The sequence below is a fragment of the Leucoraja erinacea genome, chromosome 2 (assembly GCF_028641065.1).
Source record: "Leucoraja erinacea ecotype New England chromosome 2, Leri_hhj_1, whole genome shotgun sequence".
In the NCBI taxonomy this organism is placed as follows: domain Eukaryota; kingdom Metazoa; phylum Chordata; class Chondrichthyes; order Rajiformes; family Rajidae; genus Leucoraja; species Leucoraja erinaceus.
Genome location: NC_073378.1, coordinates 88,340,240 through 88,354,418, shown reverse-complemented (window position 1 = coordinate 88,354,418; position 14,179 = coordinate 88,340,240). Strand labels below are relative to the sequence as shown.

Below are 14,179 nucleotides of genomic sequence, written 5' to 3'. Positions count from 1 at the left end.
ATATTTGGTGTAATGGAAGATGGGAATAAATTGAACACATCTCAAAATCTATTCCTTAATTATGGTTTAATAATAGCAAAAAAAAAAATACTTAAATTTTGGAAGGGTACATCAATACCAACGCTTAAAATGTGGATTGCAAGTATGTTGGACACCGCTCATCTTGAGGAAATGCGATTCCTCCTAATGGATAAATCAGACCAATTCATAACGAGTTGGTCTCCATTCGTCGTTTTTTTGGAATCATATGGTGCAACACAATTGTAAAAAATAACTGTTTCAGGACTGGACGAGGGTTGGTCAAGACTATAAATAATGATCTCCTTTTCTTTTCACTATTTTCTCTCTCAACTTTCTTCATTTACTCGTTTTCTTTCTTCACACACTATATATTTCACATTTTTCTATCCTTTACTATCTAACCTCTTTTTCTTATTCTCATCTTTTTTCAATGTAACAAAAAAAAAAAAAGAAGTTGTACATAAAATGTATTATGAAAATATATATTAGGCACTTTGGTGCCATATGACTGTGCTTACTTCTAATAAAATAAAATTAAAAAAAAAAAAAAAAAAAAAATCTATGGCAACAGATTGATATTCTGACTTTTTGAAGGCCTCCGAACACCTAACAAACGTAATTCAGAGATGCAATGGAAAACTTTCCACTTATTTAACATATTTGTGACATGTAAGGCTCAACAACATCCAGAACAAAGCAGTGTTTGTGACTGGTATCTTGATCCATATTTCTAACATTTTCTCATTCTACCTGTACATCATGCTTTCATAAGGCATCTTTAACACTCCTTCTCAAACTAATGCAAATGCAGTTCTTTCAAAATGATTCCAGCTAATAATTTTTCACTATACATCATACATGAAACAAGAACAGGGTTTTTAATTTTTTTGAGGCGTAAACAAAGCAAACATACCTGTTCTCTAATTATCGTTAACTCAGACACAATTATTTCCACACTGCTGTCACGGTCTTTTTTGTCCTTTCCAAAGGCTGGATTGTGTAAGTTAACTTCTTTCATAGCGAGCAGGTTCTGCCCACTGTATTTCCGTACCTGTAAATTAAACAAGAGCTCTAAAATATACAGTTCACGTTTCTCTTACAGAAAGTTAATAAAATATTACAATAAAAGGTGTAACTTACCTTAAAAACATTCCCAAATGCTCCACTTCCAAGGTAATCTAAAATTGCATAATTACCAATAAATTTTGTTGGGGCTTTATTTTGGTTAATTCCTTCAATATTCTCAGTGATTTGTTTTAGTTCATTGGCCTAGGTACAAAATAGCATTTTTATGGAACTGATAAAATCCAAACGCAATTCAGAAAATACACAAATGTAATTTGAGTCCTTCACTTACAGGCAAAGAGTTCAGCTTATTTACTAGGTTCTCATATGCACATATATCACGTGCATAATGTCCAACATCAATGAACATCTCAAACATATCTGAAGGAAATAATCTGCAATAAAAAGAATATCACATTAACAATGACCAATCTTGAGAGTTTCAGCAATCAATATGTAAATATTAGAAATGTGGGTACTTAGGAAAATGGAAGATGTCTGGGAAAAGATCTGTGAAACCTGCTTGGCATCATTTGCAGGAAGTTGCAGAACCATGTGACATAGATGGCTCTAGGGAGTCTGAAGCCTGGGAAGGGGTTGCACAGAGGTTTCAGTCCAGAAGGCCTGCAAGTTGTTAATATGTATGGGATTTTGCAAAAGGAGCGTTGCACTGCTGCTGTTGGCGAAGTCCAGAGCAAGGGGTCACAGTTTAACGATAAGGGGGAAATCTTTTAGGACCGAGATGAGAAAAACATTTTTCACACAGAGAGTGGTGAATCTCTGGAATTCTCTGCCCTAGAATGTGGTTGAGGCCAGTTCATTGGCTATATTTAAGAGGGAGTTAGATGTGGCCCTTGTGGCTAAAGGGATCAGGGGGTATGGAGAGAAGGCATGTACAGGATACTGAGTTGGATGATCAGCCATGATCATATTGAATGGCGGTGCAGGCTCGAAGGACCGAATGGCCTACTCCTGCATCTATTTCCTATGTTTCTATGTTTCTATGCAAAAGCATGCTTGGGGTTGGTTGGGGAAATGTTGGGTTTCAATTATGTTGCAGTGCCTTCCCACCATTAATTGTGATTGGTCCAGGAAAGTGGCCTCACCAAGATGTTTCTTTATCTAGTGATAATGTTTCTTTACTTATTGGAAGTGTTTCCCCCTAAGTACTATGTGTTGAAACGATGTTATGTGCTATTGTATGATTGGGCCAAAGAGTTGTCATTCTATGTATTTTGCAGCCCGTCTCGATAATTGGCTTGTAGGGATTGACTCCCCCTAGTACTTTCACACCTTTAGTTTGGAGGGCTCCTATAAACTTTCTACTTCTAAAACCTATGTATTTGGCATTTCCATCTCCTCACATCTTAAACTCTCTAATCCAGGTAACAGGCTGGCAAATCTCTTCCAACCTCTCCAAAGCCTCCCTATCCTTCATGTTACATTGCAATCAAAACTACACACAATATTACTAACGAGGCCTAACCAGCGATTTACCAATTTTTATACTCAATGCCTCCACCACTCCAAGGCAAGCATGCCGTACATCTTCATTACCACCTATCCACTTCTGTTGTTACTTTGAGGGAACCATAGACTTGTACCCAAGATCCCTCCATGCATCAATGCATCTGAGGGTCTTGCCATTAACTACACGTTCCTGTTCTAATTAACCCCACTCCTGCCCTGATAAAAATTCTGCCCAAATTTCTAATACATTTTTCAAAATTTGCTAAGTTAATGTCAGCTGTCATGTGTACAACAAAAGAGAAGGATTGTACACACAGAAAAAAAACTATTTCCTCTTTTGCGAATTGAGAATTTTTCCCAAGGGAAATCAGGAATTGGAAATTAATGTTTACCTTGCTAGTGATGACCACTTTGCAAGAGTAAGCTTCAAAAATAAACATATTTATGAGTTGGAGGAAGGGTGCAAGAGATGGTGCAGAGGTTGTGGGACAGAATTGAGAATAATTCAGTCCTGCCACTCAATAAAAGCACTGGTTTGACTGTGTATTTTGGATTTTTTTTTTTGATCAATGATCAATTTGTGTTAAAATATCCCAAAGATTTAACATGAATTATGTGCGTGTAAATATCTTGAATTAATCTAATCAAATTCTGGAAAACGCTCCCGATGTCTTTAATAGGATGAATAAATGCTATAAAAATGATCTTTTTACCACAAATCCTATATTTATTTCAATCAATACCTATATATCTTCCAAAAAAGTTTTTCAAAAAATTGGACTCAGACATCACAAATTTTATATGGGATTATAAATCCCACAGAATACAAAGAGCACACCTTAGTAAACCAAAAGAGATGGGTGGTCTTGCGCTCCCTAACTTTATGTACAGGTGCACAACCTTTTATCCGGAGTTCCGGAAACCGAAAAACTCCGAAAACCGGCCATTTTTTCCCAGGATGTCGTCTGCACACTAAAGATCGTGTTTGGCGCCAAACTTGACCCGAAACGACCCACGGTCAACCCAGGTCTGTACTACTGTAGCGGCTGCCTCCTCCCTGGAGACCGGGGAGACACTTAAACATCTGTAAATCATTGCTTAAATGTTAGTCAGTTAGTTTGGAGGGCTTTTATGTGAAAGGGGGGGGGGGGTGAAGGGGTAAACTTTAATTCTTAGTCCCCTACCTGGTCGGAGAGGCGGGGAGCGGTCAATGCCTTACCGGGTCGCCGTGCAGTAAGCTCCGCAGCGCTGTGGCCGCCAACTCCCAGCTGGGGCCGCGGGCGGCGCCGGTTGGAGCTCCGACCCCAGCAACTCTACCCCTGGCTGCGGGGCGCTCCAAATCCACCGCCGCCCGCAGCCCCAGCTCAGTGAATGTTGGGAGTCGGTGGCGTCGCAGCACTGGGATACCAGCGGGGAGCCGGCAATGCCTTACCGGGTTGCCGTGCGGTAAGCTTCGGAGCGTTGTGGCCGCCGACTCCCAACATTCGCGGAGCTGGGGCTGAGGGCGTCCGGCCACGGGCGACGCTGGATTTGGAGCGCCTCGCAGCCAGGGGTAGAGTTGCCGGGGTTGGAGCTCCAACCGGCGCCGCCCGCGGTCGGACGGAGCCCCCAGCTCCGCGATGTTGGGAGTCGCCGACCAGGTAGGGGACTAAGAATTAAAGTTTCCCCCTTCACACCCCACCACCCCCACCACATAAAATCCCTCCAAACTAACTGACTAACATTTATGCAATGATTTACAATGATTCCCCGGTCTCCGGGGAGGAGGCAGCCACTCCAGACTTTTCAAGCCGCCCGCACTACCTACCTAATCTACGCTAAAAATCTTCCATTCGGAAATCCGAAAATGTCCGAAATCCGACAAGTGTCTGGTCCCAAGGCTTTCGGATAAAAGGTTGTGCACCTGTACTATAATTGGGCAGTAAATATTAAAAATATGATTCACCTGCTGGACAACTCTGCCCAGCAGGTGGACTGGATTGTAATGGAGAGAGAGGACTGATCTCCGTGTAATACAGGAGCGACTCTCCTCTCACCAATGAATCTGAATAACAAAAATTACAATAAAAATCCAATGATACATAGCACAATTAGAACTTGGAAACAAATAAAACAGAATCTAAAATTAAGAAATCTATCTCTTTTAATGCCAATAGTCAATAATCTGTCGTTTAAACCTTCAATTATAGATAAATCATTTACACAATGGGAAAGAATGGGAATCAAAACGCTCGGAGACTTGTATGAATTGGGAAAATTATTATCATTTCAACAATTACAACTGAAATATAATTTGAAAAATAATCAATATTTTAAATATCTTCAAATCCGTGACTATCTGAAAAAATACACAAAAGACTATCATAACATGCCCCCAGACTTATTGGATGAAGCAATGAAGACAAAGGCTGAATCAGCAAATCTAATATCATACTTATACAACATTATTTTAAATATAGAAATACCTACAACTGATGGTATTAGAAGAGACTGGGAACAAGAACTAGCTATAAAAATTTCAAAAGAGAGCTGGGATAAACACTTACTATATGTGCATAAATGCTCGATCAACGTACGACATACTCTAATTCAATTTAAAACATTACATAGACTATATTATTCAAAAACCAAAATAAATAAACTTTTCCCCAATGTCTCACCCACTTGTGATAAATGTCAGTCTCAAGAAGCTACTCTTTTGTTTTTTGTATAAAAATCCAAAAATTCTGGAACTAAATATTTGAAATCTTCACAAAATTAATTAAAATAAAACTGGTACCAAAAGCAGAATGGATCATTTTTGGAATATCGGAAGGTAACCCCGAACTAAACGTGTTTCAAAAGAACTTACTTAATTACGGGCTAATAATGGGAAAAAAGCTTATACTCAAATTCTGGAAAAACGCTCCAATACCAACAATAAAAATGTGGATTTCAAACATGTTCGAAACATTACACCTGGAAGAGATGAGACTCCTTCTAGCAGGCAAAGCAGACCACTTCCGAAAAAACGTGGTCTGCATTTATGGAACTATTACAAGCATGAGGTGCAATAGTAATTTAAAAAATAAATGGTACCAGGATCTGGTAACGGGGGGCAAAAAAAACACGGTTGGTATATCCTTTTTTGCGGAGTTTTGTGTTATAATAGAGCGATTGTTTCTCCTTTTTTTTCTTTCTTTTCTAGGATCTATTTCCTTTCTTTACTTCCTTCTCTAACTTCTTTCCTAAGGGGCTTTCTTTTCCAAAAAATGTTTAAAAAATAAATAAATAAATTAAAAAAATCTTGAATTTCTTCAGCAGATTAGTTAATGATGCCACACATTTTCAAAATTATAATTTTAAAACCATTTTTTAGTGGATTTAATTTTTCAATTGGAGACAATCACCCACAGGACTGTTGGTGCAGATCTCACAGATTACCCAAAATAGGATTGACAGAAAGAATCATAACAATTTACTTATCTTGTTTTATTAATTTGATTGACAGATTTAAACATTTTTTATAATGTTATCATAATTACCAAGCTTATGGTCTGAATTCTACTATTATAGTGACGTATCAAGCAGATACAGCAAACTTTGTTGCAGAACTGAAAATTAGACATTAAATCTAAATGGCATTTTATCTACATTGATATTAGATACCTTTTTTTACTATTAAGAAAAGATAAAGTACACAAATGTATTATATTCTAAATTACTACCTTTTAAATAGTTGTCTATTCCTTTCCATGCTGAAGAGAAACCGCAAAGCTCTAAATGCATAACACTGTAATGAAGATGTTATTAAAAATGTTAAGCATATATGCACTATTGAAAATCAGACATAATTCATGAAGTGCATGGCATTGGTCCACACTTAAATGTAATACAAATTGCTGTAACAAGTCAACAAAAACGAAATAACATTTTGAATGCGGAGAAAAATTAAAATAAAATTCCAAGAAATGTCATTACACGTTACTAAAGCCACAATTAAACCAATTCCTGATGTATCGTACAAATGTGTTAAAACATTGAAAGTAATTAGGAATGTTTTGCAGCAACTTATTTTTCTGTTAATCTGGTAAATTAATTTTATACATGTGAAGCACACGGATCACAAAAGTGCGATCATCCTACTGATACTATGAGGCTCAAAAACCTTGGGTAATTGTGAGAAATTAATTACTCTTTTAATACCCAGTAAATGGAATGAACAAACTGATTACGTAAAGTAGTACTCTACCAATACAAGGCCATAAGAAATAGAAGCAGAATCAGGCCATTCAGCCCATTGGATCTACTCCACCATTCAAATATGGCCGATCTATTTTTCCTTCTCAATCTCATTCTCCTTCCTTCTCCCCAAAACCTTTGACACCATTACTAATCAAGAATCTATCAATCTCTGCTTGAAAAATACCCAATGACTTGGCCTCCACAGCCATCTGCAGCAAAGAATTTCACAACTTTACCACCCTCTGGCTGAATAAATTCTTCTTCATCTCCATTTTTAAGATTTGTCCTTTTATTTTGAGGCTGTGCTCTCTGGTTCTAGACTCTCCTATTACTGGAAACATCCTTTCCACGTCCACTTTATCTACATCTTTTATTATCCAGGAGGTTTCAAGAAGATCCCCCTCATCCTTCTAAACTCCAGCAAGAACGTCCAGAGCCTTCAAATGCTCCTCATATGTTAACCCAATCATCCCTGGGATTATTCTCGTAAATCACCTCTGGACCCTCTTCCGAGCAACCACTTCCTCAGGGATTGGTCCATAACTCCACTCAATATTGCAATGTGACCTCACCAGTGCCTGATAAAGCCTCAGTATCATATCCATGCTTTCTTATTCTGGTCCCCTCAAAATGAATACTAGCATTGGATTTGCCTTCCTTACCGCTGACTCAACCGGTAAATTAACTTTTTGGAAATCCTGCACTAGCACTCCCAAGTCCATTTGCACCTACGATTTCTGAATCCGCTCCCCATTTAAAAAGTTGTCTTCGCTTTTATTCTACCAATGTGCAAGATTGTATACTTTGCTACGCTGTATTCCATTTGCCATTTCTTTGCTCACTCTCAACAAATCCTTCTGGTGCCTCCCGACTTCCTCAACACTAACTGCACCTCCACCTATCTTTGTATCGTCCACAAACCAGGCCACGATGCCATCAATTTCCTCATCCATTAATATATAACGTGATATAGCGGATCCAACACCCACCCCTACGGAACACCACTAGGCACCGGCAGCCAACAATGAAAGTCCCCCTTTATTCTCACTCTTTGCCGTCTGCCAGTCAGCCAATCTTCTATCCATGCTAGTACCTTGCCTCTAAAACTATGGTGTCCTATCTTGTCTAGCAGCCTCACACGTATCTGAAATGTTTGTTTAAATGACTTGTTTAAAGTCACCTAACTGTGAATAGCTTTCCTAATAAACATAAGAAAAAAAAATCAAAATTACCTGAAATATATCTGCTTTTGGTGCATTTCGTTGTTTGTTTGGTAGAATTAATTTCCCAATCACATAAATGCCATTCCCCTGCACAAACAATTTATTAAAAAAAAGTGTGACATTCTCTTCAGACATTCCACAGTATATTCCTGAGCTATTAGGGCAAATGACACCTTAAGCCTGTTCCACCACTGACTAAGATCATTAATGATCCAATCTTAGCCTGAAACAATTTTCCCACTGCCTTCTCCTATCCTTTGACTACCCTGTAATTCAAATGCCTATTAATGTATCCCATGACCCCTACCTCCACAACATTCTGGATAAAGTGTTCCTAAAAGTCATGACATTCCTTTGTGTCCATCTTAAATGCGTAGCCTCTTATCTGAAACCACCCTTAGTTCTAGATCTCTACTAAGAGAAACATCCTCCTAGCATCCCTCCTGTCAACCACACTCACCCTCACCCTCTTCTCTTCATACATCTGCCCTATCATCACTGTGATTAACTTATCTGCCACCATCCCAATACAAGTACATCCCTCCTCAAACACAGAGACCAAAATCAATCTCTTGGTGATATTCAGCCTGTTTCCTGTAAAGTTGCATCAAACGTTTCCGACTTTTATGCTCCATGCCTTTTGCAATAAGAAAACAATCTATTAGTCTTTTTAATTACTTGCTGGCAACATGGCAACCTTTTGTGCTTCATGCACCGGAACCTCATATCCCTTTGTACATTTTATAGAAACACTCAATTTCAGTACATAGAAAATAGAATAGTACAGCACAGGAGGTGGCTACTTGGTTTACAATGGTCATGGCAAACACGATGTCAGGTTTAACAAATCTTCTTGCCTATGCATGATACATAATCACTCCTGTCTCTGCAAATGCATGTGCAAATCTAAAAGACTCTTAATTGCCACTATCGTATCTGCCTCCACCAGCCATCCTGGCAGAGCGTTCCTCTCAGTGTAAAAAACATGCCCCACACATCTATCTATTAATATATAAAACTCAAATCCGTCCGCCTGCAGTACGGATCCCTTCCTGCCTTTTGATTCGTTGACAGCTGCTCCTTCCTATCAGCTTCCAACACACTTCGAAACAAAGTTGCAAGACAGGAACACTGAACTTTTCACTGCTGCAGCAGGCAGGCGAGGTGCAATTGAGGGAGGCAGGGCAGTGCTGGAAACTTACATTTGGCAACGGCTTCAGTTCCATTGGAGGAGACGGGTGCATGGTGGAATATTGGGTTGGGGGAATCACACCATTGGGGGAGCAGACCCAACGGGTCTGCACTTGGTCTAGTTATTATATAAAAGTCTGTGGCTGCCGCCTGCCGTCCGTCCGTCCGGCTGCTGCCTTTTCTTCCTTTTGATTCGCTGCTCCTTCCTATCAGCTTCCAACACACTTCAAAACAAAGTTGCAAGACAGGAACACTCTGAACTTTTCACCTCAATGGGATATCACAGCAAGTGCTTCAACAGGAGGGGGAGGGCCAATTGGTATTGCAATTGGAACTGCTGCAGCAGGCAGGGTAGGTGAAATTGGATTTTTTTTTAATCCACTGCTGAGGGAGGCAGGGGAGTGCTGGAATCTTACATTTGGGAACGGGTTCAGTTCCGTTGGAGGAGACGGGTGCATGGTGGAATATTGGGTTGGTGGATCACACCATTGGGGGAGCAGACCCAACCTGCACTTGGTCTAGTCTCTTTTAAAATTTGCCTCTCTCACCTTAAATATACCCCTCTAGTCTTTGACATTTCCACCATGAGGATGTCTACACTATCTATGCTTCTCATAATGTTACATACTTCTAACAGGTCCTTTCCATAGCCAACGACGTTCCAGAGAAAACAATCCAAGCTTGTCCAACCTTTTAGCTAATACCCTCTAATCCAAGTAGCATTCTGGTAAATCTCTTGCACCCTCTCCAAAGCCTCTATTTCCTTCCTGTAATGGGGCACTCAGAAATGCACACATTATTCCAAATGTGGCTTAACCAAAGTTTTATAAAGCTGCAACATGATTTTCTGACTCTTATACTCATTGCCCCGATTGATAAAGGCAATCATACCATTGGCCTTCTTTACCACTACCTACGTGTAATTGGTTTTCTTCCTTCCAGAGGATGACCTCACATTTTCCCACTTTATACATAAGCTACTTTTGCCAATTCGCTTAATCTACCTATATCTCTCTGCAAGTTCTTTGTATCCTCCTGGCAACTTGTATTATATGAAAATGGGGTCACAATAAACTTGGTCCCTTTATCCGTCCTTTTATCTAAGTCAATGTTCAAATGTTCAGAATGAACTTTCCTCAATGGTAAATATTTCAAACTTGTAAATATGTAAAACATTGAATGTAATAGGGAAATTAGGAAACTATAGACAAGTTAGCTTAACATCTGACATAGGGGAAATCATAGAAGCAATTATTTAAAGATGTTACAATAAGGTATATGAAACTCAAGATTACAAGATAAAAGGCAAAGTCAATGGCTTTCTTTGAAAGGAAAATCACATGTCACAAATTAATTAATTGTCCTCTCAACAGGCTTGTAAACCCACACATGGATAAATAAAATAATTTTAAGAATCAATATATTGAACATGACCAATTTATTTGAGTTCTTGAAGAAAGTCCCAAGTGATCAATATCATCCTGTACTTGCAACTATCCTTTTCACTATCAACACACCACCAATTGGTATGTCATCTACAAACTTATTAATCATACCTCCTACATTTGTATAAAGTTGTTTATGTATATAACCATAGGTAAGGGTCCCGGCATGAATCTCTATCGTATACCACCTGCCACAGGCTCTGCATCGCCCTCTGCATCCTATTACCAAGCTAATTTTGGTTCTGAATTTTCAACCTGCTATGAATCTCATGGGCTCTGTCCTTTTAGGAAAATGTCAATGGTGTCACTGACGTTCAAATAGACTACATGTCAAACTTCCCTCATCAACATATTTTATTACCTCTGAAAAAATTAATTCAACTGGTCAGACAAATCTCTTCCTCATAAAATCATGCTATCATGTTTTTTTTTTAATAGAATAGAATAGAATAGAATAGAATCTTTATTTGCCACGCAACCAGGGTTGGTGGTATTTGGGTTTGGTACATGATGGTACACTGCTTTAGTTCCATACCACTAATAACACAGATCACCGTAATAAAGTGCATCCATACCACATCACAAATCACAAATCTCACCAACAATACATAGTGCAAAAGAACAAACAAAGACCATAGACAAGACACTGTATATATCAAAAGTCATATTATTGTCTGATTATTGGACGGAATTGAGAGTTCTTATTGCTGAGGGGAAGAAACTGTTTTTAAAGCGGGTGGTTTTAGTAGCAAGTGACCTGAGGCGCCTCCCTGAAGGGAGAGACTGAAAAAGGTGATTTGCTGGATGGGAGTGGTCCGAGATGATCTTTTTTGCCCGTTTTGAGGTACGTTGGAGATAAATGGAATGGATTGAGGGGAGTGGGGAGTTGATGATCCTGGAGGCCTTGGAGACAATGCGCTGTATTCTGAGTAGTGAGTGACTATCGATGTTACCGTACCAGACTGTGATTGAGGAGGTGATGATGCTTTCAATGATTGATTGATAGAAACGGACCAGGAGGTGTTTATGGACTCTGAACTTTTTGAGCTGTCTGAGGAAATATAGGCATTGTTGACCTTTCTTGATGACGTGGTCTGCATTGATGTGCCATTTTAGATTATTGGAGATATAGGTGCCTAGAAACTTAAACGAGTTCGTGGTTTTTAAATGATTATGGGCTGCATGCAAAGGGATTAGTGTGTCGATTCACACAAAAATAAAATAAAAGTCGCAAAGAATTTTGGAAAGTATACAATTTTTATTGTGAGGGTTTAGAATTCAAAATAAGTAAATTCACCTAAGATTGTACAGAAATGGGAAATGTGTGCAGCTTTGATTTCAGTCTATATAAATGTGATATTCTCGCCCTTTGCTTTCGAACACTGCGGATTCTCAAGCATTTAGTACATTCAAAGATGAAATCATGTTTTTTTGGGGTATCAAAGGAATGGGAAGATGTGGTGATCTGGGCTAAACAGATTTCAGGCACAGGATTAGTTATAATCTTATTGAATGATGGACAGTTCTTAAGGGGACAAGTGGCTAATCTTTTTTTTTGTGTGCTCTAATTATTTTCGACTGGCAACCCTTCTCTTTGTGTCATCTCTTCCCCCTCCTCAAAGGACATAACTTCTTCACAGGCAATATATTCATTTATTTTCTCCAATCACAATTAAACCCTCAAGTTAATCTTGTCAGCAAATTCCACAGTACATCAATCACCAGCAAATCCATGTTAAACATATACGCAGGTTTTGTTCTTACTTAATGCCAGATTCAATCTTGCGTGATTAGCATATTGTTAACAGGATCAACATAACCCAATTTGCAAATGCTGACATGTAATTCTTATATTATGACATGCTTCATTACTCCCAGCAGGTAGTAAGCTTTCAACCCAAGAACAAAAGTCTGATCTGCGAGTGGTAACAATGAAGCAGAACATGTGGATAAAAACACATGTCCTTGATGTTCTGACCATATCCAGATAACCAGAGCCTGAAGAAGGGTTTCGGCCCGAAACGTTGCCTATTTCCTTCGTTCCATAGATGCTGCTGCACCAGCTGAGTTTCTCCAGCATTTTTGTCTACCATGGTTTATGATAAAGCTTTGTTGTCCAGGAAATGTCTTCCACAACACCCATCGGTCAATGGAGGTTAAAATGACAGAATATAATTTTGGAAAAACAACATCTGTATCTAGTTTCTTTAATCGATTGCCATATCGATTGCCACATCATTGACCCTTGAGTTTCCATTTAGAGCCCTTATATTTTCTGATTAGTAGATTAAGAGAGACCTAAATGTCAAGATCAGCATTGTCTCTCAGGGAATTGGTTTTTGCTACATGAAATCTGGGTCATTTTCATCTATTGAGATGAATGCGTGCAAGGATGTCCTCATCTACATTAAATTTGTGTAAAGGAACCATCTTCTTCATCAATTAATTTCATCTTCTTGGAATATTTTTTGGCCATCAAGATTTCCACATGGTTTCATTGAATATTAAAACCAGCAGGCCTGGTTTTGAACATAAAGCTATTCATAGAATATTTATTCCCTGGCTCATGTTCTTTCAGGTCCTACAAACTCAGTGGCAGATGCCAATAATTCATTTTTCCTTATTTCATATTTGCCTGTTATGCTATTCCCTCAATTTTAACATCTTTGCCTCCATAAAATGTAATGGTCAAAATTTTGGGAACTATCATTTATTTTGTCTGTATTGTTACGGGTTGTTTGCACCATTGATGGTATAATATTGTTGGCCAATATCTACCAAACAGTTACCTTCTCCTCTTCTATTAATTAGGTGCACATTAATACTAGATTGTATCTAGCATCTAGATTTACGAGAGTTGATGTGATCCTCAAACCCCCTGAGGGATTATGAAGACATTTTGATGGCTGTGCAGAATAAATTGTGATGAATCCTGATAACAAGTAGAGCTCTGCAACCTCAACAAAGATAGCATGACTTTGGAGGAAGTATGAAATGTGTCATGGGCAGAGATTACATTTTCCTTGTTAGGGTGAAAAAAGCATTGCAAATCAAGGTCAGGTACATTAATGGCAATATGAATTCTTAACTCAATCATAAATTGTGGATGTATTCTAACAAAATGTTTTGCAAGTAACTTTGAATGGACTCACCTGTACAACCTGTTGAGCATTTGTATCATTAAGCACCAGCTCAGTAAGAGCAGCACAACATGCTGAAATAACAAATTAATCAATAATCAATATATTGCTCTGTAAAGATAGCACAATTTTGTTTAGTATAGTTTATTATTGTTACATGTACCAAGGTACAATGAAAATACATTTGTTGCATACATTTAGTCAAAGAAAAGACAATACATGATTACAATCAAGTCATCAAGGGTGCAACAGTTAGATCAAGATAGAGTCTGATAAAGTCCGATTAAAAATAGTTCAATGGTCGCCAATGAGGTAGATTGGAGGTCAGGACCACATTCTAGCTGGTGAGCGGATGGTTCAGTTGCCTGATAACATTTGGGAGGAAACTGTCCCTGAATAT

The 14,179-nt window shown here is 38.6% G+C and overlaps 1 protein-coding gene across 2 annotated transcripts in view; it reads right to left on the bottom strand.

Moving 5' to 3' along the window:
* Positions 1-14,179, bottom strand: part of nek10 (NIMA-related kinase 10) — a 155,405-nt gene that overhangs the window by 75,930 nt on the left and 65,296 nt on the right. For both annotated transcript variants that reach the window (XM_055660470.1, XM_055660464.1), the window contains exons 14-19: positions 13,792-13,853; positions 8,013-8,090; positions 6,264-6,328; positions 1,379-1,481; positions 1,162-1,290; positions 935-1,072 (exon numbers count right to left, since the gene is read on the bottom strand). In XM_055660470.1, coding sequence (XP_055516445.1) covers positions 935-1,072; positions 1,162-1,290; positions 1,379-1,481; positions 6,264-6,328; positions 8,013-8,090; positions 13,792-13,853 — 575 coding nt within the window. The remainder of the gene's footprint in view (positions 1-934; positions 1,073-1,161; positions 1,291-1,378; positions 1,482-6,263; positions 6,329-8,012; positions 8,091-13,791; positions 13,854-14,179) is intronic.